Source organism: Molothrus ater, chromosome 15, assembly GCF_012460135.2.
Source record: "Molothrus ater isolate BHLD 08-10-18 breed brown headed cowbird chromosome 15, BPBGC_Mater_1.1, whole genome shotgun sequence".
Taxonomy (NCBI): Eukaryota; Metazoa; Chordata; class Aves; order Passeriformes; family Icteridae; genus Molothrus; species Molothrus ater.
In genome coordinates, this window is record NC_050492.2 from 15,280,805 (window position 1) to 15,305,427 (window position 24,623).

Sequence of the window (24,623 nt, forward strand, 5' to 3'; positions counted from 1 at the left end):
CGCCAGCCAATCAGAACCGCTCTGACAGTGACAGACAGCCGGGACGGCCAATGGCGAGCGGTGTTTGGAGCATCCCGGGCCACGCGCTCCGTCCCGCGTTTCCCGCCCCCGGTCCCTGTCCCAGTTCTGGACCCGGTCCCGGTTCCGGTTCCACTCGCGGTCCCATTCCCCACCCCCTGCACCCAGCCCTAGTTCCAGTTCCGGACCCCTCCCAGTCTCAGTCCCAGTCCCAGTTCTGGACCCAGTCCCAGTCTCAGTTCCAGTCCCGGTCCTAGCCCCAGTCCCAGTTCTGGACCCAGCCCCAGTCCCCGTCCCAGGCTCAGTTCCAGTCGCGGTCCCAGTCCCAGTGTCAGGCAGGCCGGGGCAAGCTTCAACACGGGCCTTTATTGGGTGTGGTCAGTGCGGGTAACGCTGGACCCACCCGACCCAACACAACATGACAACAACCTGAACCCGGGAACGCTGCCGTGCCCGCTGTGCAGCCAGCCACCCTCACAGGCTGCACCCCCTTCATCACCTGGCCACACACAGGATTCTCTCCCTTGCTTTTCATCCCAGGGGAACTCTTCTCCCTGCAGGGCTACATTGCTGCTTTTCCCAAAAAGAATGGAGGCTTCCAACAGGGTACCCTCCCAAAAACTGCTCTTAATTAACCCATCAACCCAGCAGCCAGCACTGGGGATAATGAGATCTACCCGAGGCCATGGCAGCACATCATCTGAGCCCAGGAGATGCCCTGAGCCACGGAGACATCACTGCTCCAACTAGAGAGGCCTCAGGCAGGGCTGGTTACCTTCTGCCTCACTCCAGCCTGTCCCTGGACAACAGGAGGGCTTCAGCCAAGACCTGCAGCTGCTCCAAGACCTCTCTCTGCATCTCCACAGCCACGTGGAACACGTGGTGGTCGGAGCTGTTGTACATCACGGCGTTCTGGAACATGAGCATCAGGTCACACTGGAACTGCATCACGGACCGAATGTGTCCCTTTGACAGCCTCCTCTTTATGCTGCTTAAATCCATGGGTCTACAAAAGACAGAGAGGAGAAGAATGAAATTGCAACCCAGGGCCTAGCATCCTTTGGGATCTGCATGAATGTGCTTGTTCTCATTTCAGGGTGGCCCTGAAAGCACAGCTATTTTCAATCAATTTTATTGCTCAAGACACACAGGGGGGAGTGAGAAAGGCTTTTCTTCTGAGCCAGACAAAAGTGAGTTCAGCCAATGCGACACTTGCTATCCAATCAACTTGGCAGGTCATTAGCAGTCACCTCTGGAAAAAATGGGATGCTGAGCTCCACAGAAGGCAAGCAGTAATTAGTCTTCAGGAAGTCAGTCCAGGTCTTAGTGGAGAAAGAAAAGTTACTAAAATAGGTATCTATTAAACCCCCTAAAGATCGAATGGTGCCACCAGCAAAAATAGCAGTGCTGGTAAGGGGAACATGATAGGGAATAAATATTACTTCCCTTACTTTGACAGAATGGGAAAATGAATGGCTGCAGAGAGGACAACTGTGACCAGAATAGAACATGATTCAGCTCTGAAAAAATGCCATTAATCTCTCTGGGAAATATTCTTATGACCCACTTCTGTGCTGAGAGTGAAACATCTGGGGCGCTCACAGCGGGTGAGGAGGGGGCATCTCCTGAGGCACATTCCAGGCACGGGGAGAAGGGACTGCTGAGCTGCAGGGCCTGGATCCCCTGCCCAGGGACTGTCCCTGGAATGAGCCAGCCATGCAATGCCTGCACAGGGCAGGCACAATTCCCACCAGCTCCAGAGTCAGTGCAAGCTTCCAGGTTCTAATTACCCAGAAGGGAGTTTTACTGAAAGAAATCAGTGGGAGATGCTGGTGACAGCCAAACTCTGGAAAAGGAGGAAGGAAACCATCCCACTGGCCCTTTGGAAACCAGAGAAGACAGAAAACAGCCTGAGTGAAATCAACCAGTGAGCACTTCCTCCACAAACTCACCTCTTTACCACATCCCTGTATCCAGGGGCTTGTTTCTCTGACACTGGCTTCAGGAACGGGCTGCTGAACCTACAGGGACAAGGACATGGAAAAGGAATGTTCTCTGTCTGTCCCTGCACCACAAACATGGAGCAGGGCTTGCCTCTCCCCGCTGGCCCTGATGCACAGCCAGTGTTGTGCCAGCTGTGTAGGAAGCAGCATTTGGGCTCTGCCACATTAAGCAGAGGAAATCAATATGCAGTGTTCTCTCCAGCTCTGCAGCAGGCAGCTGTTCCCAAAGCAAAGTCCTGGAGAGACAGGCCAGCCCCTGGGAGAGGAGGGCTGGGACAGGTGACACAGGAGCTGGGACAGGCGACACAGGAGCTGGGACTCAGGACACGCTGATGCAGCCCTCTGCTCCCACATACCTGTGGCTGGCTATCATCCTCCAGATGGACAGGAGCTTTTTTTTGAGGATCAGGTGTTGGAGGGGGTTATTCCAGCTTGGCTGCAGCCTGTGGAGTGAAGATACTGCCAGATCATCACACTCGAGACAAAGTAGGAGGTGACAATTCTGCTGGCTCCCACCACACCCAGGTGGATGAAGCTACAAAAAGCCTCTGAGTGTGATGGTGGGAGTGCTCTGCATCAGAATGCACAACTGAACATCCAGAGTGCAGGAAGATGCAGGACAACAGGTAAAAGCAAAGCTGAGATAAGGAACAGATTTTCTATCTTTTGGATAGAAAAACCTCAAGCTGCTCTGCAGTTCAGAACTTTACTGAGGTGAAGTTTCTCTTCCCAAAATCCCACGTCTTTCCTCTGAGAGGCAGTGCAAGTTATCACACAGGTGGCAGAGCCTGCATGTGACTGACACACCTGCACCTGCTCAGAGGGGTTGGAAATGCTGGGCTGTGCATTGCCTGACAGAGCCTGATGTGCAGCTCACACCAGGCCTGTTTCACTTGAGAAATCATAAAACATGTATTTTTCATTTAATCTCTTATTTAATCTCTACTCTTCTCACTTCACCTTAGGATCAATGCCCTACAATACCAGCAAATCCAGAGACAGCACAAGTTACCTCCCTCCCTCCTGCTCTGCTTGGCTACCTCACCTTCCTGGATGTGACCTGGCCATGCACTTGTTCTCACGTGTGACAAGGGAAATGACTCTGTTCTGCTGCACTTGCAAGAGTGCAGAACCAGCTACTTACAGGTGCATGTTGGGAGAGCCTGTGGAGTCCAGCACTGAGGCTGCAGAGCTGCTGTCACTGTCATCTTGATCCAGGGCCTGAGCACTCATCTCAGGTGAGTGCACATCTGAAGGGGGTTCTCCAGGTGAGTCTTCAGTCTCTCCCTGAAGAACACAGAGGACACATCTAAAATGGCAGCACAGTACCTGAATCCTTCATCTAGAAGCCAGCCTGCTGTAAATCCCTCTCCTGCATGCAGGCTCAGCTGGGAGCTTGCCTGCTCTGTTACTCAGAGGATGCTGTTTGACCTCACTCAGACCTTCCAGCAGGAGCTGTGTCTGATCTCTTGGATGACATCCACCCCTGGCTGACACAAACCCTGTGGAGCTGAGTGGTGCCCAGTGTTGTGTCTGCTCTCTGGGAAGAGTCATGGATGTAGGGAGGGCAATCAGGAGCTGAGGTAAGACTGCCTCAGGCTCGTTAAAGCTGCAGATACAGATAACAGGAACCCCCAGAGTTAACAAGGTTGTTTCCTCACAAACTCCCACGTTAAAATGACAGGGAATAGACTCAGCCAGGAAGGAGAGTGGTGCTGTTGTTGTAGTGGTTTGCCAGTAAAAAGCTCAGTGGGATTTCATGCAGGAGCACCTCAGAATCCTCAGCAGATCTGAAGCATGAGCAGACTTCTCAGAAAGAAACTGAACACTGTGTGTTTGGCTGTGAGCACTGGGAGAACTGAGAGGGAGCTGCTGGGAGTAACAGCAGTTGAGAGCAGAGTAACTGCTGGGAATACACTGTCCTGGCTGGACAGGTGAAATCCTGAGCATTATTTGTCTCCAGTGTCCTGAGTTTGCAAGAGAACAAGTGTGGAAAAATAGCCCTGTTCCTCCAGTGCTGTGCTGCTTTCCCAGGAATACCCAGCAGGCTGGTGGGAGCCCACAGCCCCCAAACACAGGACTGATGCAAACCCAGGCTAGACAGTGCCTGCTTCTAAGACATGACAGTCCCCAGGGGCAGATGGTTATTGCTGGCACAGCCACGTGGGCCTGAAACCAGCCAAGCTGTGCTGCAAAACACAGCAATTAGAACTAGGCAAGTATTCCAACCTTGCCTTAAACCTGAGAGCAGCCTGCCAGCTCTCATGAGTCACCTTTACACTGCCAAGGAGCAATTCCTCCAACTCACATCTGAGGGTTTCATCTGTAACAAGCTTCCTGTTTATAAAGATACACAGCCATACATAAAAAACACCCTTCCCTCATACATTTTTTCTGTGTTCCCCTCCTGTGTGTTTTGTCTCCCCTCTCAGAACCTGGAGCTCCCCATCTCTTCTAGAGCTGGTTTCTCATCTCTCACCCAGGGCCAGAGGCTCTTTCAGGACCATCACTCTCCTACCTCTCTTTCCAGGCAGAGTTCTTCCTCATCTTTTGCCAGGATGTGCAGCTGACTTTCCTCTGCTCCTGAGCCTACTGTTCCTGTGGTCTTTTCCTGGCACCTCATTTCCTCCCCATCACTCTGCTTCCCCACAGAGCCACGATAATCCCACGGAGTCTGTGGTGACTCTGTGCTGCCAATGCAGCAAGATTCCAACATCTGGGTTACCTGCAAGACAGGGATTTATTACTTCAAATTGTGAAGGCAAAAGGGAGAAGAAATAAACAGCAGAGATGCTATTTTTGCAATCGCTCACGAACGCCTTTCCATTTTTAGGAATCCTTGCAAAATCTGATGAAGCCCTGTGTTATTATTACAGTGTCAGTTCACTGACATTTCTGTGCTTAAGGGTGAGCTGGGTTTTGGCAAAGCAGCAGCCTGTGTGCAGTGGCAGCTCCAAATGGGAGGAAAGGCTGGGCTTGGGAGAAAGTGAACCCAAAGCTTCTGCTGTGCCCCCAGACTGTTTCTGTTGGTATGGATGGTGCAGGCCCTGCAAAGCCCAATGTTTCAGGAGAGGCTGAACTATGCTGCCCACCTTCCTGTAATCCAAACTGCCCTACCTCCAAGAGGAACTGCAGAAGACTGTCGTTTTCACGTGGCTCCTCTGCCTCGTGGTTGTCTTCACTGTCATCCTTCCAGAGAGGCTCACTCAGCTCCATCTCATGGTCTGCCTCTTGGCTGCTCCCCTCCAGCCTCCCCATGGCCTCCTCTTCAGTATTTCTCCAGCTCATCACATCCAGATCCAAGCTTGAATCCCAGTCAGGAAGGGACTGGAAATCACTGCTGTCTGACTTAATGGGAGATTCCAACTCAGACTTCCAGGCATGGCCCATCTGCAAACAATGAAAATACAGCAATTTCTTTGCACCCTGATCCAGAACTGCCAAGCCCAGCTCATTTCTTGACACCCTTGGAGGGCCACAGCATGGGAAGGACTCTGAGGTGAGCACCCTACCCCTGAGCTCACACACAGCACACGGCAGGGCTGCAGCTCTGCTACACAAACTGAATTTGAGGTTTTCTGCTGCTTTTGCTGTGCTCTCTCCCTGCCCTGGTCAGTGGGTCACTCTGCTCAGGGCATGCTGAGCAGTCTGGAGCCTGTGGCTTTGCTGATGCTCCATATTTCAGGTGCTGAAGGCACCCAGCAAGCTCAGACTGAGCCCTGCTGGGGCTCCTCAGCTGCTGAGTGTTGGGAACAACTGGTGACTCCAAGGACAGCTCACTGAAATTCCACTTGCTGCCCCCTGGGGACTTTTTATACTGGAGATAACTTACTCCAAACCTTACAGACACAGTTTTGAAAGTGACAGGTGGGATTCTGGATGTGTTATCTCATGTACCTGAGCAAGAAGAATTATAACCACACAGTCACACCGACAGGCACAGTTCCATCCACTGCAGAAAATAAAAGTTTGCATTCTCTTAAGAAGGAAGAAACCACTCATTTCATCTCTTCATTAGTCCATGCCTAATGAGAAATGAGAAACCACTCATTTCATCTCTGTTCATTAGTCCATGCCTAAATGCATGAGTGTCCTCTAAGCCTGGGGAACTGATTGCAGAGCCACAGTACAACAGCAAAGTGTGTCACAAAATCCTCATCTTGCCACTGAATGGAGCTGCCTGGATGCTGCACCTATGGAGAACTCTATGCATTAATTAACACTGGCTTTAGAGTCTTCTTTTAATTACGTACAACCTAATTTTTTCAGAGTTTTAAACAAGCACATTTCTCACTGATTGTGTTTTCCATTCTCAGGACTGCTAGCACAGCTCCAAACTCAGCTTATGGTGCATAACTGGGAGAAATACAGAATCCACTGGGTCTGGGATGAGAAAACTGCTTTGCGTCTTTTGTGAACTTGCAAGCAGAGTTGGGATCTGCAAGCCTGTCCTTCTGAAACCTCTTCCAAAGTTCACTTCAGTGGCAGCAGATGAAATTTGATGAGGGAGGCGATAACACTGCCTGCTCTCAGCTTCCAGGTGAGGGAGTTGGGCAAACTGAGATTCCATCTGAGGAGAAACCCTGTGCCTGGAGCTCTCTCCTGCAGCCTCAGCAGCGCTGCCACACACAGAGGCACAGAAAAGCCTCAGCCTGGGGTAATCTGATCACTTGTGATCATCCTTCTGTGCTCCAGAGGGATAAATGTTGAAAATCAGGAAGTCCTGGGAACTTGGGCATGAGATTAAAGAGATCTTCAGCCTTATGTTCAGTTTTACCAAATCTTGGAAGGCTCAAGATGCCAGAGAGCAGAACAGCAGCGTCAGTGCAAGACATGATGAGTGAAATAATCACAGACAGCTCAGCTCTGCACCAATTCCGGACAAAATGACACAGGCTTGAACTTTTAATTAAGAATTGCCTGACAGTTCTTAATTTTGTTGGCTAGATAAGTCATTAGTAAAGAACCTCTCTCAAACTGGAAAGTTTTAGTTCACTTTGCAGAGATCAGACACTGCACAACCCTTGCTGTTCTGGGAAAAAAGCTGTTGGAAATCAAAAAGACAGCCTTTAAAAAGAACTTACATGTCAAAACAAGAAAAATGATAAAAGCCTGAACTCTAACAAATGAAATGTAGAATCCACATAAAGTAGGCAAAAAAAAAAAGGAAAAAGAGAACAATTTGCTAAAGACATAAAAGCAAATAAAAACAAAAAACCTCATCAAAAACATCAGAAGCAGAGAGCTGCCAGATGATCAGTGGGGATGACACATGATCAGTGCCAAACATCTCAGTGGAAAATAGGGCCAGTTGGAAAAACCAAATTAATCATCATTATCAGCAGTTGCCACAGAGGAGCTCACATGAGACCTTCTCTTGGGATGGGTCTGAGAGATGATATCTAATTAAAATGTCAACAGGGGAGATTTTAGAACAATTCGAGACAGTGAATAAACCTTAGAACCCACTGGGATCCATCTGTGAGCCCTAAAGAAGCTTAAATATAACGTGACCAAGTCTATGCTGTGTAACTTGTCATTTAAGAAGAAAACCAGAAAGGGGTGACAGTTTCATCTGTCTGTAAAAGGGTGGGTGCTGGGAGATGCAGCACAGTAAAACATCAGCTCTGTACTAGACAGATTAGAACAAAGTATTAGGAAGAAGAGAATTAGTAAGTAGTCAGAACACGAGATGATGAATTGGGAAAGAGGGAATGAGGCTCCTGAGAGAAAACCCTATCTTGGAATTTTAAAGCTCTTAAACATCATTAAAGACTATTAAAATGTCATGGGACAAGAGAAAAGGCTGAGAGAAAAATACCTGGTTAGGAGAAGAAACCAAGGGTAGGAAGAACAGCAATTCTTGCTATGATGAAAGCAAATTACCAGAGGGTCTGAGAAGGGCCTTCTCCTGTGCTGCACCTTCAGCTTTCCAGCAGAGACAGTGGCAGGGCAGAGGTGTCACAGAGATGGAGCCAGACCCTTCTCAGAGCCCAGCAGTGAAAGGGGACAGGGATGACAAGCTGCACCACAGGAGATTCTGACTAAGGTGAATATTTGAAGCTGGCCCTGCTCTGAGCAGCTGAATGAAGTAAAGGAATGCAGAGAGGTTCTTTCCAACTTAGAATCATGGAACAGGTTGGGTTGGGAGGGACCTTTAAAGGCTGTCTGGGTGCAGCTCCCCTGCCATGGGCAGGGACACCTTCCACTATTCCAAGTTGTTCAGAGCCTCGTCCAACTTGGCCTTCAGCACTTCAGGGATGGGGCATCCACAGCTTCTCTGGGTAACTGTGCCAGGGCCTCCCCACCCTCATTGTAAAAATAATCTTCATCCAGTCTAAATAGGCCCTCTTTTAGTTTAGAGCCACTACCTTGTCCTGTCACAACAGGCAATGCTAAAATGTTTGTCCCTAATCGAAATCACTCCATGAAATGCATGAAAGACAAAGACCCCTGTAACTTTTTGTGCTACGAACTGAGAACAATAAAAATTCAAACCAGAAGTTTGCTCCCGTGTTTAGCAGCAAAAGACAATGAACCAATCACCAATCCAAGGGAGTTTCAGCATTTCCACATCAGTAAGGTGAGTCTTGGTGAAAATTCACCTCAGCAATACACAGGACTTGACACAGCAGGCATGGCCAACTTCAACACTGAACTTGTGAAAATTGAGAGCTCTTACTGGATAAGGGAACAATGCCTCTGGTCTTAATCCCAGTGACTCAGTTTCCTGAAACCTGTCTACCAGAAAGCTGCACCCTGGATATGCTGCACGGAGGGCAGAGCACTCCCAGCTGCTGCAGCAATCAAGGATGGTGTCATTCTGTTGTTTTCTTTTCCCCCATGAATGGTTGTGTGGGCAGAAAACAGGCAAGTTTCATCTCAGGTCATATGAGGAGAAAAAGTGACTTGGAAATTCTTGCAGAGAATTTAAACCTTCATGTTGCTGAGGAAAAGGACTGTAATTCCCAGTAGGAACAGGGCACAAGCTCAGATGTGAAACCAGGTACTGGCAATCCTGCCTACAGCTGCTGGGATCACAGATTTTCACTCTGACTAGTGCAGCCTCCACAGATCTCTGGGGAAAGAATGTCAAGTCCTTTGCAATGCATTTTCTCCTAAGGAAAGCTCCAACAAGACTGCAGCATTTAACTTCTCAAGGTTTGATCTCCAGTGTCACCAGAGTGGTGCTGTATCCTCACACACTCAAGCAGGGAATCCTCCTCTCCTTCCAAGCACTGTGCAGCATTCCTGTGATTTATGGATTGTCTCTAACAGCAGAGCTCTGCCATGCATGTGTGCTATAGGGGTAACTGGAAAAGAATTATATTTGCAGATAGTCCAGGTGGGGATCCAGGCTTGTGGCACAGGGCTCCTCCCTGCAGAGCTGTGGCGCTCCGTACACTGCACACAGGTTTGTTCCCAGATTTTAATATACATCACATTTACACAGCACTAGTAAAAATCTGTACACTTCACATTACAGTACATACGAGCCACCAGCTGCTAGCTAACACCAGAACACTGATGAAGCCCAAGACAACTGCCCTAAAACAGGCAGGGGGGCTGGTCTTCCCCTCCAGGGAAGTTTCTTTGGGTTACACATTCTGACAAGACACTGCTTTCCAGAAGGGCAAGCGAAGGTGGTGAACCAGGTCCCAGAAATGGACCTGCAGCTTTTCTTCCTCCTCCAACAGCTGTTGAGAGCTGCCTGCTCACACTCCAGCTCCGGATGCCTGGGATTCTGCTGGGATTTTGTGTCTGCAGCATCATTTCTTCATCTTCATGTCTGCCTCGATGGCGCAGCGCCGCCCTCTGGTGCCTCCGTCCTGCTCACAAGGCAAACAAACAGAGTTACACAACCCACAGGAACGGCCCTCCGGCACAGGGGAGGGAGGGAGGGACAGAGGGAGGGAATTCTGCATCTGGCAACAATTTTTCATGCCTTCCCATCAGGAGAAAGGGAAGCTGTCCCTGCCAAGGCCTGCCTGCAGACCTACCTAAAGCTGGATGTGGACACAGCAGGGTGCTGGGCTTGGCAGCATCTCTGCACTGCTGGAGCCAGGGCAGAGAGAGGCAACACCTCTGGCCCAGACAGATGCTTTTGGAGCCTGGACAGTGCAGGCTTCCTCCTAAGCAGCAGATTCTAGCTTAAGGTGGGAAAAGGAAAACTGCTGACTAACCTACCTTATCAGCTGCTGATCCCTATGGAAGTGCTCCTCCAGCTGAGTGACCCTGGCACTAGCTCCCTAGTTCCTCCACACAGCTCCTTTCCACGAGCAGAAGGTGAGCTGAGAGCTTCCTCTGATCCTCTCTCTGGCTGATCTGCTGCCTCTCCTGGAGTACTCCTCTGTCTTTAGATAATGTGAGAGATAAGGACAGCTCTCCATCTTCCTCCTCTCTCTCTCCTCACAGTAACTCAGAGACTTGGGGTTTCCCAGAGGGAATATTTTTCCAAACACTTCCAGATCACCACGGGCACAGAGCAAGATATTTCTGCAGAGTCTTTTTTGCTTTCTGAACCAGGAACAGATAAAGGACACACAGCTGACTCCTCACTCTCCCAAGACCTTTTGTACTGCATCGGACGTGTGGAAGGGGCAGCTGTATAAACATGAAAGATGTAGGAACTACAGGACTGCACCACTTGGTTTGTCTTCCCACTTACATGGAAAGAAAGCAGGAGAGAAGTCATGGAAAAAAGCAAAAGCAGATGACAAAACAAAAAACACTTGGAACCAGAAGAAAAGAGTGAAGCCCCACCCGCTCACCCATTTTGAGAGTAAGGGACTGAGATGTCTCTTCTGAGCTCACAGTGGTGCAGCCCCCAAGTCAAACACACCCTGCTGCAGCGCTAAGGATGCTGTGACAGTGCAGGGATCACCCAGACAAGGAGCAGAGCACCTGGCAGCAGTACTGCAGAACCTGCTGGAGCCTTTCAATACTTACAAAGAGAGAGAGAAGGAAGGCAGGAGAGCCCATTGGGACACTGTCCTGTTAAAAGGCCAAACAGAAGGACTTATCAGGCATCAGCTACGGAAATGCACACACCACACAGAAGCACTGAGCCCACACATGAGCATAGAGGAACATGTGCCCCACTCCCCTTCCTGCAGGGCGTCAGTCTTATGCAGCAGGAACATAAAAACAGACAAAAGAGGGATACTGCGAGAGCCAGAATGCCAGGACAGGGATATTCCCTCCACAGCCACAGCAAGTTTTCCTGGTCTACCAAACAATTCCTGCTCAGTGCAGCTGTCACTAGAACTCAGCAGGCAGCCCCTGCTGTCACAGTGTTGTGTGCACCAGAGAGTACCTGAGATCACTTCATCAAGTTTGCATGTGTCTTTATAAAAGAAAAAACCACAAGTCTTCATTGCGTAGATCAGTGTGGAATTCAAAGGTTCTCTGGTGTATTTTACACAGCAAACCAGAGGTGATTGATTCTCTAGCTCTAAAAACCTGACTAGGAAGTGAAGGATATGGCAATTCCCTTCACCTTTCTGTCATAGCATAGAATCACAGTCTGTGGATTTGGAGGGGAACCACAAGGATCATGGAGTCCAACTCCCTGCCCTGCAGGCTCATCCCCAAGAGTCACACTATGTGCCTGAGAGTATTCACATCTCTTCCAATACTCTGTTCATTTCCCTACAGTTTTTATCACCTGTTTTTAAAAACAGGTAATAGAAGTATTTGTATTACAGAAAAAACTCATGAGACCTGCCTCTGGCATGCTGTATAGTTCCAGAACTGAAATCTAATCAATAGAGACATTTAAAGAAAACTTGTTCACGTGAAGATGCTGGTGTGGGAACTTTTGCCTCCGTGGTGTGGGAACTTCATGCAGTATCTGGGATTCTTCAGAAGATCCCAAGTGCCCTTGCACAGGGTGCAGCATTCTCACCTTCTCTGAAGCATCCTGCTTGCGAGTGGAGTCTCGCCCCCGCAGGCTCTTTGCACTGATCCCTGACTCTGATGTTTGCATCATCAGTTGTGTGGCCAGAAATTGCTGCAAGGAAACCACACTCTGTTAAGATTGTCAAGCAAAACAAGCTCAGTAAGTGCATGTCAGTTAACTATCACAGACCACAGGCTGGGAATGATTGGGTCAGAGGCAGTTTCAGTTCCTTGTGTGCTGCTCAGAATAAGTTCCCCAATTTACCTCAGAAGCCACAAGTCCTGAGGAACTACAAAACCCCAATTCAAACTCAGCCCTGCCAGCTGGGACATTCTGCTTCAAAGGATATTTTAAATAGCATAAATTCACAGGGCAGTTTCATGTGCACTTTATATCAACAAAAACCAGCACAGCCACCCAAAGAAGCCGTGGCGTCCCCTGTCATTCACCGCTCTTGTTGCTCGTTTCTGTTCCTGAACCACACCCTGGTTCTTGCTGGCCTAAGCATTTCCCTGAAGGAAATTACATTTGAAATTGGTCTGGGATGAACATATAAAATATTCTGCTGTGTTACTTTTAACTCACCCACAATATAGTTCAACACAAACACCTGAACTATCATGAGAGAGAAGCAGGGAAGGGCAGGACCCACTGCATTCAAACACACTGGGAGTGAAACTGTGGGACAGCCAGACCTATGGACCAAGGCAGATGCTCTGTCCTGCCACTGGCCTCAGCTCAGTACTTTACCTGGATCTGCTCCAGGACATCTCTCTGCATCTCCACAGCCATGTGGTACACATCATGGTCAGAGCTGTTGTACATCACTGCATTCTGAAACATCAGCATAATGTCCCGCTGGAACTCGGCTGTGGTTCGGATCAGCCCGTTCTCAATGTTCTTTTTGATGGTAGATAAATCCATTGGCCTGTGAAAGAAACGCAGGCAAAATTGCAACAGACATGTTTAACTCTTTCCCATCTCCTTTAGAAACAGCTCTGGGTCTGTAATGTGTTTAGTTACGGTGTCTATTTTATTTAGCTGAACAGGTTCTCCCCCATGGGCTGTGATCCCCAGTACCAAGGCCTGGGTCAGAAGATCCAAGGTGTCCAGCAGTTACCTGGAATAGTAACAACAGCCTCAGAGATCTCTCAGGAGAGGCATCTGCCTTCTCCAGGCACCACTGACAGAGAAACTAAGGAGCTAGAGCTGCAGCCACTGAGCTTGAACTGTTTACAAGAGATTTCAGCAGCTAGTAGGGGATTCTGGTAATTCTTCCAGAAAAGTCCACCATCTGGGACAGCAAAAAATACTGATTAGAGAACAGCTTTTAGGAATTTCAAAGGTTAAATCCTACTCTTGGACAGAAACTGGGGGAAACAGATCAGTTTCACCTTACTGGTAAAATGTTCTCTGTAAGTCAGTGTACTTCACTCAAAGTCAGGACTGTGTATAGACATGTGCCTGAGGATGACTGTTCTTGGGGAAACCTACTTCTGACTGAATCATGTCAGAAAAAGAACACTTTTCCAAGTCTGCACAGCAGGCAAAAACTACATTGTTGCCAGAAATCCCTACGAATATGCAAACAGAGTTCTGATGACAGAATACTGCTGAGACTCACCTCTGCACGATGCTATGGTAGCCTGGTGCTATGTCATCAGTTACAGGCTGTAAGAAGACATTGGCATACCTGCAGAGAAAAACAGTCCACTCAGTGCCTGTCCTTGCTGGTAAATATTTGTTTCATGCTCTCCTTTTAATTTGTCTGCAGCAATATGATTCATCATCTCCCAAAAGAGATAAGCCTCTGAGATGGGAGAGTGGAGACTTGTCTAGATTAGTCACTTCTTTCTGCCAAGACATCAAACTCACCTGTGATTAGCTGCTGCTCTCCAAACCAGCATGATGGCTTTCTTCCAGATCTTCTGAGCCTGTATTGCCTCCTGATCCTCACTGCACACTGAGCTGGGAAGAGAAGAACATAATTGCCTCAGAGCTGAAAACTCATGGTTTGTTTTGTCCTTGACATGCCCATGCTAACCCACACCAAAGACAGATGGAAAAAGTGGGAACTGGTACTGGAGTGCTGTCTGCACACTTGTCAGCAAGAACCAAACACATAATCAACAAATTCTCCCTTAGGACCCACTCAGCAAGCCAGAAATGGGGATCCTGCAGTCCCAGTGTGCCCTGACACTCACAACTGTGAGGAGGCCGGGCTGCTGGGGATGGAGTCGGCGAGCGCGTGCGACTGCAGTGGCGCGTTGTGGACGCTGAAGCCGTCGTCGCTCTCGCTCACGGGGGGCTCGTTATCCATCTCTGAGAGATACCCCTCACCCTGGTCTTCTTCTTTGGGTTCCTCCAAACTGGCAGCCTCACTGGCACCGTCCTCATCATCCTCCTCACCCTGCCCATCCTGAAACACAGAGTCCATCAGCTGGCACAGCCAGCTACAGCAGCCACTCAGCGCCTCCAAAGCAACTACGGTTCTGCGAGCACAGTGATCTTCTTGTGAGGCTGCTGACAGCTGTACAGGCACTTCCACAAAATCCCAGCCTCTCCAGCCTGCCCTGCTTGTCCCCACAGACCCGGAAGCACAGACATAAACACCTTTACATTCTGAAGCCATCTCCCCTTCAGCTGCAGACTGCTCAAAGTGCAGAAAGCTGAACACAAGCTTTGCCTTTCAGCAGACAGCAGCAGCAACATGCTGCTAATTAACTCAAGATGACTAAAACCAACAGGGAATTACCTTCATCTGACTCCTAAACAGGGCTTGGGCCTCCTCCTTCATTGATTCTGTGAAAGAAAGAAATGCAGAAAGATTGATTCTCCCAAGCAGCCTTTCCTACAAAAGCTCCTGCACCAACGCCTACTGTCCTGCAGTAATTACCACTGTTCCTACAGGTATCTTTTCTCCCTCCTCCCCAAAAACCTGAACCAGATAACTAACAACTATCCAGCTAATAATGTTGCATGTAAAAGATTTCCTAGCTGAATTAAGTTACCTGACAGCTCAAATTTGTGCTGAACATCAGCCTGTGAGGAGTCTTCACTCACATTTGGGACTTGTGGAGGGGATGAATCATCATCAGGTGGGGTCTGGAGGGAAGAGAAATGCACAAATCTAGATGTTTGTGTCAGCTTACTTCAGTGAAGGTGTGGGCACATCTCACTCACCCTAACCTAACTCCAGCCAATGAGGTTCACTGAGCACTTTCCCAGCAGCAGTTCTGCACATGGGTGGGGGGAGATACACAAAGGTACTGCCTAAAGCAGAGCTGCTCTGCACATCAGCAGCCTGACTCCCAGGAAAACAGTCAGTCACATACATTGAAGGGTCATTTCAACCCAGCACTCATCCTTCCTCTAAACTTTGCTCCTACCTGCCACAACTGCTCCTCTCTTTCCCCACACCAGTTCCAGGCAGCCTCTGTGACCACATACCTCTGTCTTCACTGGATTGAGCACTGCATCATCTCCCTGGGACGACTCTATTTTGATTTCAGAAGTCTCTCCCGATGTTACAGCTGCTCTTTGATCTTCTTCTATCTCTTGGTTTCTAAGCTCTGGAGTTTCTGTCACTCTTGCAGTTGCTGGTATGGTTTCTTCAGGGCCCAGCTGACTCTGGTCCTGCTCTGCAATTTCAGTCTTTATTTCTGACCCCAGCTCACTGATGCCCATTAGGTCTCGAATTCCCTTTGCCTCTGGCTCCTCACACTCCAGTCTCTCCTGCTTCACAGTCACAGACACTTGGGGCATCTGGGCCTGTTTCTCATGCTCCTGACGAATTGAATGCTCCCATGGGCCAGGAAGGGTCTGAGGGTCATCGGTATCTTCACAGAAAGAAGACAGAGCAGCTTCAACAACTGCTGCATCCAGGACTTCAGGGTGGTCGTCTACCTTTATTGTCAAAACAAACACACAGCAGTGCAGGCCGAGGTCAGAAAGAGGGATTAAAGAAAAGTTCACATTATTTGGTACTGAGACAATTGTGGAAATCCCAGTCTACTCCATTTACAAAGCTGCCTTTTTTGCAGCCAGATTTGTATCACTCCCTGTGAGAGTTTCTCCTGAAGCTTCAGTTTCAGAAATATGGCACTCCTGGAAAGGATTCTGTGAGCAGTGCTCAGCTGTCTGCCAGAGACATGACCCAAACCCTACCCTCCAAGGAATAAAGACACTTCTTTTTGTACTCTGAAAAGGAGCACCAGTGTCAGACAGGCAGCAGTGGTGTCCTTTCCTGTTGATTTGGAAAATGATGGTGAGAATGTGCATTCTGGAATAGTTATTTCTTGCTTGTTTAAACTAAATTGGTGAACAGCAATCATTTGAAATTAACCCAACTGAATGTGGAGCAAAAGGCACTGGCACTCTGCTTTCCCCATTTACCTTGTCCTCAATGATGGCTATAATATTTCCAACCGTATCAAAGTCCAGCTCTTCCCCCGTATAGGACACTGCAATATCCATTTTTTCAGCCAAATCCAGGTCTTCTTTCCCATCCATGCAGTGATCTTTGGAAGATCCTGCAGTGCTGCCAGCCCCAGAACCCAGGCACTCTTTCTTGATGGAGTCAATGATCATTGATATTTCACTGCTGTCCATGGACACTGTCACAGTATGGGAATCAGCCACTGCCTCCATGGAAACGCAGGCTTCAGGCTGGCTCACTGCACAAGGACGAGAGGGACAGTCAGAGACCAAGCTGGAGAAGTCCCCACATAAACAAACACTACAGTGGGCAACACCAAGCACCAACCACAAGTATCCCAGGCCCATCCACCCCATCACAGCTTAGATTAATAAAAGACAAATACGGGTTTGCTTTCCCACAGGAGAGACAAAGTGAGATTCCAACCCTTGAACCGCAGTCCAGCAAATCACCAGCACCCCCACCCATACCCAGCAAACCCTGTTTAAAACCATCTGTTTCCTCCAGAACCCAGCCATAGCCACCCTTTTTGGCCAGGATGGGGAGGTGACAAAGCCCAGCTGAGAGCTCGCAGGGCGCTGATCCCAGGGGAAGTTCTGCTTTCCAGCAGGACGTGAGCTCTAAGTGCGTGGTTAGGAACGCACCTGTGGCTACGCTCTCTGCAGCTGCAGCTGGTGGCACAACGGCTGGTGCTGACAGCGTGGGCATCATGACAATAGTGGCCTGGGACACAGGCTCTACGGGGGGTGGCAGGAGCTTAGCTGGAGGCTCGCTGGCAACAGCGGAGAAGGAAGCAAGAGGTGAGGTGAACTGTGCAGGACCAGCTTCTAAAAGCCGGGAAAGCGTAGGAGCACCTAACAGAGAGTAGAAGGGAAAAGCACATGAGCAAGAAGCAGCCACCACTGAAGTCCACAAAGCCACCACTGGGCTCTTCACTGTCTGGTGGCTTCTTCTGGGAAAAGACACAGATACACCTATAAAGAGTCCCAAAAGCTGTACAGAGAACCTGCACCAAAAAATGCATGACTCCTGTTGTGTGTGCAGTCTGAGGCAGAATCATGCAGCTACAGAACACTGCACTCACTGTAAGGGCTGGACAGACTAAGCCACACATGCACAGAGATGCCCTTCCAAAGGCTCATCCCAAAACAATTATGGGAAATCTGAAAAACAGTGCTGAGAAAGCCACACAAGGTAAGCCAAGACAAACAGTCGTCACAGGAGCTGGGAGGGAGCAGAGGGGATTTCCTAGCAGGTTTTTCCTGGAGAATTCCTTTTATATCAAAGGCTGCCATTCATCTTAGCTGTAACTTCCAGTCTGAATTTACTGTCAACTGGACAGTAAATTAACAAGTCTTAAAAAAACCTGTCTGGACTAAATTAACAAGTCTTAAAAAAACAGATGTGGATAAGGAAAGCAATATTACTTGTATGGAATTCTATATGAATGAATAACACATAATCTCAGTTGCAGACAATGTGATTAAATCACTGGTCAGCAGGAGCTGAGGAAAAGAAACTTCTTTAGGCAGGTTGTTCTGAAATAGCCCAATGCAGAGTCTTGCACTGTCCCCCTTCCCCCCACTCTGTGGAACTTCCTCTGGAGCTCAGTGGACTAACTCTGAACAGATCTCTAAGATACAGCAGAAGGAAGGCACATGAGCTCTCCAGATCCACAGGGAGCTGTGTTTGCCACGCTTGGGATCAGATCTAGACAATTTTTTCCCCAGCTCTCTGCAAACAAACCCTTTCTTTCTACACTCAAGATGCCTGGTATTAGCCAGTGTCCAACCCAGAAAACCAGACTGCACGGATCAGGACTGGATCAAACCAAATAGTTTCAGTCACTCTTTTAAGGATTAGGGTCTTAAAAAGTAGGGGTGAGATGGACAGGGCTACATAAATAGGAATACAACTGAAAGAGAAGCCCCCAAACCAGTCAGGTAGGCATCATCCTTCCCCCAAGAAAATCCACAGAACAGTCTGAAGGTGCATCTTAAGGGAGAACTGTACAAGGAAAGGCCGGAGTTACCTGAAGCAGCTGGAGATGCAGGGACAGCACCAGGTGCTGACTGCATTTCCCCACTGTGCAGCACTGGCAGGACACTTCCTACCTCCAGCAGCACTCCAGAGCTGTTCATGTGACCAGAAGCCACTGCCATTTCGTTTTCACCAACCTGTCAAAGGAGGACGAAACTCAAGTTCCTGGAAATACCAGCACACCAGTGATTCTCTGCCAGATGTGCACCTCCATGAACAGCACCAGCATCTGGTGTCCCAGCATTTCCTCCGCAGTTTTTATTCAGGTTAGTCCCTGCCTGAGGCCCCTCACACAAGTGCAGAACATGACAGTCTGAAACTGTTGCTGTTCTTCAGCTGTAACACAGCTGCAGGCCAAGTGCATCATTTGCTCTATCACAGCTCTTCTCTTCAAGGACCTCACAGTCCTTTACACATATGAGTCTCTCTAGACCCTGAGATGGCACAGAAATATCCCTTGTTTTGAGTTGAGAGAAGCAGAAATACCAAGATGGAAAGTAACTTGATCAAGGTCACACAGTGAACCTATGATGGACCTTGAAACAGATGCAAACCAGTCCTGTTCCTACAAAGAAAACTCAGCCTTTCACAGCCATTACCTTTCCCTGCCCCACTTTATGTTACATCCTGCAAACACAAAATCTATGGAACATTTACCCAAGCTAGAAAATAGAAAAACCCCTAAATGTGACTACTATGAAGAAAAAAGTCAACAGCAACACACCTACTCCATCACACAAGCACTAACCCAGGGAATCTGTATCACAAGCAGGCTGCTGTTTTCAGACTGGGCTCTGAACAGGGTCAGCATCTCCTAAGACTTCCCAAGTCACTAACACCACAAGTGGGTTCTCATCACAGTGATTTTAGGAACTGTCTACAATTAGGAGAAAACTGAAGCAGTTCTGTACAGGTCATAAATGCCATTCAAGGATTCCCTACTCTTGTACACATTAAAAATACTGAAACAGGACTTTCTGACAAGGTGTAAAGAATTGTCAGCCCAGTGTAGGAAGCACCAGGAGTGCCACAGAGGCTGATGGGGATGATGCTGACTAACAAGTTCCCTCTCCTGAGGAGAACAATTTCCTCTAGCAAACCCTGCAACTCCAACTCCTTGTGACTGAGGGGACAGCCAGTCCTATGTGCTGCACGAGCCCTGCAGTCCTGCTGGGAAAGGGGCTGACCTCTGCAGCTCACAGGGGTATTTATACCTCTCAGATTATCACTTCTGCTGGGACTCTCACAAAACTGCACATTTTTAAAGATTCTTTGCAGATCCCCCTTTTTCAGTGGGAAAGTCTGGAGCAAATTGTTTGTGTGCTTGCATATATGAGCAGAGAGCTCCATACCAGCCTGGGGCTTGTGGGCAGGAGACTGCCCTTCTTCAGCAGCTCTGAGAGCAGAGGGGAAGGAGGCGGAGTTGCTTTTTGTCCTAGCATCTTTTTCTGGGGTGAATCATCAGTGACTGGGGTCATGGGGGCATCCAGGGGAGCAGAGCCTGGAGGGGTGTCAGGGATTCCAATGAAGGAGGCAACTGGGGTGCTGGGCAATGTCCCTGGCGTGACCTGAGAAAGAGAAAAACCACACTGTTCAAAGCCACACTCCACCACACGGACCAGCCCCACTTGCTGCTTCCCCCAAGAGCATTGATCCAGCACACCACAGACACCTACTCCATTCACTCACTGCCCCTACTCCAGGCATGTGCTTTCACCCTTTCCCTGCCCTGCAGAGCCAGCTCCCAGGCACTCACAGACTGCCTGGCCAACCCACTGATGCCCCTACACGGCCTCTGATCCAGGCACTGGATCACCACAGACAGGGAAGAGGAGGTGGATCTCGAGCAGCACTGTCACCAACCACACGACAGCACCTGAAATCTGCAAAGCAAGGCAAGGGCTTCTCCCCAGGCCCCTTCTCTGTGATGGATGCAGAGCCCCACATCCCAAGCTGGGCTTTCCCTCCTACCCAGAGAAGGATCCTCACCCCTGGGCTGGCCTCATCCCCAGCGGGCTGGGACAGATCTCCGAGGGAATAATCCCCGCCCGGGGAGGTGGAGCCTGCAGGAGAACGAACCATCACCCCCGTCAGCCTTCGAGGTGGGTTCTTAATGGCCTGGCGAGCTGGAAGAGAACAGAAACTACAGTGAGAGTCCGTGACTCCATCGTGGACAGTCCCCAAGAGTTATCTTTGACTTTATCCTGAAGAATTTTAAGAGAACAATTTATGTTATAGGAATTTCTTGCACCCCACTAAGCTCAGTTCCCAAGTAATACTGACTTTGGGTGATGCACTCCAGCTGCAGGTTTCTCTAGCAGTTTAGATTCACCACCTCCCATCACCAAATTAATGCCCCAAGAGTTATGAAGAACTAAACATTCAGAATAAAAGTTTCTTCCTCTTATCTTCAGTGACCAGAGGAAACTAAAGGTGTTAAGAGCCTGACATTCTAACACAGAGCTCCTTACTAACCCTGCTTTCCCTGGGACACACATTTCCTGAAGATTTTATTCCTTTTTCAGAAGCCTCTGGCTTTTACCATGTTACAAATATAGTGCTGGAAAGAGGATACAGACTCTCTCTCCAACTCTAGGGTCAAGGAATTCCTCCTGCAGATCTTAACGTGACTTCAGTATTTTTGAAATGTTCTTATGAATATATGCATTGAGGAAAATGAAGGCACCTCATTTCCAGCTTACCCTGATAAGCAGCATCTGTAGCCTTCCTCTTGACTTCTGCCTCCTCCTCTTCCAGTTTTTTCTTTCTGTCCAAAGAACAAAAACCTGCTGTCACAGGGTGTCTCAGCTCCCCTTAATTCCCCCTCCAAAATGCATTTTACTGATGCCCACCCTGTTATCTCCAGACAACATCAAACCACTCAGGCTCAAATCCCCCAAGGCGAGCAGCAGAGCCAGAGAATGACACACAGGGCAGGAAATTTTAGATGATTGCCAGAAGGGAGGCAGCAAACATGGTTCTGCAAGCCATGGCCAAGCTCTTTACTGAGCAACTCCAAAGGATGTTCCACACCAGCTGCTATCCCCCAGTCCAAGCTCTCAGAGGCCAAAGCATCTGCCCAGCCCCATTTCTCTTGACCCAAACTATGCGGAGCAAGAGATTCTGGCCAAACAGAGTGTCAGGAAACTACAATCTCAGAAGAAATAATGAAATAACCCACATCATAATCTCATTGCACAGCTCCTCCAGTCTGCTGTCCATGTGTCCGGCCTGGATCAGCTCTGCATCCTTCTTGAGTTGCCTGCAATCATAAAATCTTTTTACATTTTGATCACTGAACTGGACACCTTAAGCAGCATTTTCACCCCAATTTTCATCCCACTTGGACTATGTTTTCAGGACAGGACTCTCAGGTGTGCAACATTTTAACACCTCTGTCATGTACCTGTATTTTTCCTGTGTTTCTTTAATAATTTTCTTCAACTCCTCAACCCTCTCTGCAGTCAGTTTCCGCACAATAACATCTTCCACTGTCTCCACAACTTCTCCCTTCTCACCACGTTTTCTTCTACAGAGTAAGAGAAAAGAAAAACTCAGAGACAAACCACAAGAAAATTCAGTTCCTCTTTCATAAATGGCTTTCTGTCATTCATGACATGCTCATCCCAAAAAATCAACTTCCTCCAATTGCATAAAATTATATTGGACAGCACAATGTTTGAACAATCTCTTCAGCAAACTTTTGCTAATTTACCCAGTGTTAAAGTCTTCAGGAACAGATCAAAGATGCAAGTCCACCAAAAATTCTCAACCTGAAAATAATCCTTCCACTTCAAGAGAGAATTCTTTTCTCCCCAAGAAGAAATATCTTTTTTTTTTCTTTTCTAACTCTACTAAACCCTTTGATTTTGCAACTCTAGTGCTGAATATAATTAACAAACAAATCAGGTCCACACAAATATTGCTTTTAAACATCCCATCTTTCAGTTAATGTTGTGTGAAGTCCCCACACAAAATGCCTGGAATTAGGAGCAGTAAATAACTCATATCACAGAGCTGTAGTGACAACACTGATAAGAAACCTGTAAGAAATCACTGCAAAATAGTGGGAAATACAAAACATCTCCCTTCTCACTCCTTCTCTTTTCTAGCCCTACTCTGAATGATAAATTTATGTGTAAAGCTTCTAACCAGTAAGGCTAACATGTAGAGTTTTATTCCAGCCAAATAAATATTGCCTTTCCCATCTGACAAACCCTGATCCCACTGTCCCACAACGGCTATTCCAGCTGAATTTTCTCATTCTGAAATGCTCCTTTTGGGAGGAGCTGGTTGTGGGACAAAAAATAATTTAACAGTGACAAGGACTTTGCTGTAAGAACCCATGAGTGCCCCCTGAGCTGCTGCAGGCTGTGCTGGGCTCAGACTTTGTACTCACTTTGGGGTCTCTGTGGTCTCCAAGAGCTCTGAGTACTGAGATGCACAGTGCTGAGAAGAAACAAAGGAAGTCAGAGGACAGTCTGCTTGCCCAAACAGCAGGACACACCAAAATACATGGACACCCACAAATTCCCAAGACAAGTAATTTCACAGCTTAATCACATGCCTGGTGAAGGATCTCATTAGTTAGCCTTACTTAGTAACTGTGTACTGGATAAAACACAGAACGATTAATCCTTAATTCATCCTCAATATGGCATTTCTGATTGTGCAGAGATTTGGTGTCCAAGATTCAAATATCAGTGTCTTACCTTTTGGGAAAACCAGTCAGGTGGGCGTCCTGGCTCTGCAAAAGGTTTGATGGCTCTGCTGACTGAGACCCTGTGGGAAGGAAATGACAAGTCACCATCAACTTACCTTCTCCCCCACCCAACATGCAGAGAAAAAATGAAAACCTCTCTTTGCATCATTGAATAACTCTGCTAAACATGATAAATTCACCAAGGAGTTAAAAGTCTCAAAAATATTTACCTGCTTCTAACAAACAGTAATTTCACTCCTTTGCTTTGAAAAGCAAATTTCTTGCATCTGGTTACATGATTACATTTCCACAAAACCCTTACTTTAGAGAAGAGAAAAATACAGTAAAACAGAGCGATGGGTTCAGTGCACAGGAATCTGTTACCAAATATCTTTGTTGTCCACAAGCCACCTCATCTAATTTTGAACAGAGAATCATAGAATGGGTTGGGAAGGACCTTAAAGATCATCTTGTTCCAACCCCCTGCCATGGGCAGGGACATCTTCCACTATCCCAGGCTGCTCCATGAACACCTCCAGGGATGGGAAGTCACAATTTTTTGGACAACCCTTTCCAGTGCCTCATCAGCCTCACAGTAAAGAACTTTTTCCTAATCTCCAACTCAATCCTCCCTCTCTGAGTCTGAAGCCATTCCCCCTTGTCCAGACACTCCTTGTCCAAACTCCCTCCCCAGCTCTCAACGCTCTTTATTTTGATGAACACACCTCTACTTTGACACAGTAGTTATGAAGGCAACGAAATGCCTGTCCAGGTACACCCTGCACACCTCTTTCACCCCATTTTTGTTCTGAACAGCGGCAGCGCGGTGACAGTCCCGTGCCGTGCCCAGTGCTGTGCACATGCCGCCCGCCTTTCCCGCTCCCGTACCAGTTCTGGTCGCCGCTGCGCATGACGGAGGAGGCCAGGCAGAGCTTCTCACGGATGGACCAGGGCTCGGTGGGGCCGGCGCTCAGCAGCTTGTGCTCTGCGGGACAGGGCAGGAGTGTGGGGGCAGTCCCGGCCACACCGGGACTCGAACCCCTGGCTCCACGCCTGGCCCCGCCCCTCACAGACTCTTCGGCCCCGCCCCTCCCCGGACGCATTGGCCCCGCCCCGCCCCGCGCCCCCGTTGGATCTTCCCAGGAGGGTCCTGCGGAACCGCTCCGTTCTCCTCAGGCCATTCCCCTGCCCCTTCTCCTCCCCAACCCCGCCGCCGCGCATTCCCCGCCGCATCTCCCGCCCAGCCTCGCACTCACTCCCCGGCCCCGCCGCCATCTTCCCCGCCCGGCCCTGAGGGCGGCAGGGGCGGTACCGCCCGCAAAGCCCGCCGGGAGGCGGCCGAGCGCCGCCACGCCCCCCTCACCGTGTGCGCGCGCGCGCGGGCGGCCCGTTGCCCGGGGCCCCGCCCCCTCCATCCAGAGAGCGGGCGCTGATTGGTCGAGGGGCACTCATGCCGTGCTCCTATTGGCGGAGCGGGCGGGCGGCGAGGTTTGAAACGCCGAGCGAGGGGCGGCGTGCGGG

General features: G+C 48.9%; 2 protein-coding genes across 4 annotated transcripts; both read right to left on the reverse strand.

The window, feature by feature from the left end:
• Positions 1–365: 365 nt before the first annotated feature.
• LOC118692029 (bromodomain-containing protein 8-like) lies at positions 366–9,342 on the reverse strand. Its single transcript, XM_036391598.1, has 6 exons — positions 5,139–9,342; positions 4,540–4,746; positions 3,166–3,308; positions 2,378–2,464; positions 1,971–2,039; positions 366–1,024 (listed from the first exon to the last, which is right to left on the reverse strand). Exons 1-6 carry the CDS (start codon positions 5,409–5,411, stop codon positions 802–804), a joined length of 1,002 nt encoding a protein of 333 aa, XP_036247491.1. The 5' UTR covers positions 5,412–9,342; the 3' UTR covers positions 366–801.
• A 94-nt stretch (positions 9,343–9,436) lies between these two features.
• On the reverse strand, positions 9,437–24,429 carry BRD8 (bromodomain containing 8). 3 transcript variants are annotated; one of them, XM_036391596.2, is made up of 22 exons: positions 24,359–24,428; positions 23,991–24,087; positions 23,113–23,182; positions 22,800–22,849; positions 21,807–21,929; positions 21,582–21,662; positions 21,103–21,167; positions 20,390–20,526; positions 19,753–19,968; positions 18,393–18,537; positions 17,005–17,214; positions 16,318–16,598; positions 15,373–15,828; positions 14,934–15,027; positions 14,678–14,724; positions 14,127–14,341; positions 13,798–13,890; positions 13,547–13,615; positions 12,673–12,850; positions 11,929–12,033; positions 10,971–11,015; positions 9,437–9,850 (listed from the first exon to the last, which is right to left on the reverse strand). In XM_036391596.2, the coding sequence occupies exons 1-22, from the start codon at positions 24,375–24,377 to the stop codon at positions 9,791–9,793; spliced, it is 2,856 nt and encodes a 951-aa protein (XP_036247489.1). In that variant the 5' UTR covers positions 24,378–24,428; the 3' UTR covers positions 9,437–9,790. The 3 variants fall into 3 exon arrangements, with proteins under 3 accessions (XP_036247489.1, XP_054372430.1, XP_054372431.1); XM_054516455.1 differs by lacking the exon at positions 9,437–9,850 and adding an exon at positions 9,857–10,625 and having other exon boundaries at positions 24,359–24,429; XM_054516456.1 differs by lacking the exons at positions 9,437–9,850; positions 19,753–19,968 and adding an exon at positions 9,857–10,625 and having other exon boundaries at positions 24,359–24,429.
• Positions 24,430–24,623: the final 194 nt, after the last annotated feature.

Bases quoted from the DNA above. Each gene is read 5' to 3' on its own strand.
- LOC118692029 (XM_036391598.1), bottom strand. From the start codon at position 5,411: ATGGGCCATGCCTGGAAGTCTGAGTTGGAATCTCCCATTAAGTCAGAC. The intron at 4,747-5,138 runs GTAGGGCAGTTT...CCTGTCTTGCAG, and splicing joins TTCTGCAGTTCCTCTTGGAG to GTAACCCAGATGTTGGAATC. The intron at 2,040-2,377 runs GTATGTGGGAGC...TTGTCCCTGTAG, and splicing joins AGGATGATAGCCAGCCACAG to GTTCAGCAGCCCGTTCCTGA.
- BRD8 (XM_054516455.1), bottom strand. The intron at 21,930-22,799 runs GTGAGTACAAAG...CTTACTCTGTAG, and splicing joins GAGACCACAGAGACCCCAAA to AAGAAAACGTGGTGAGAAGG. The intron at 18,538-19,752 runs GTATGGAGCTCT...CTCCTTTGACAG, and splicing joins TGCCCACAAGCCCCAGGCTG to GTTGGTGAAAACGAAATGGC.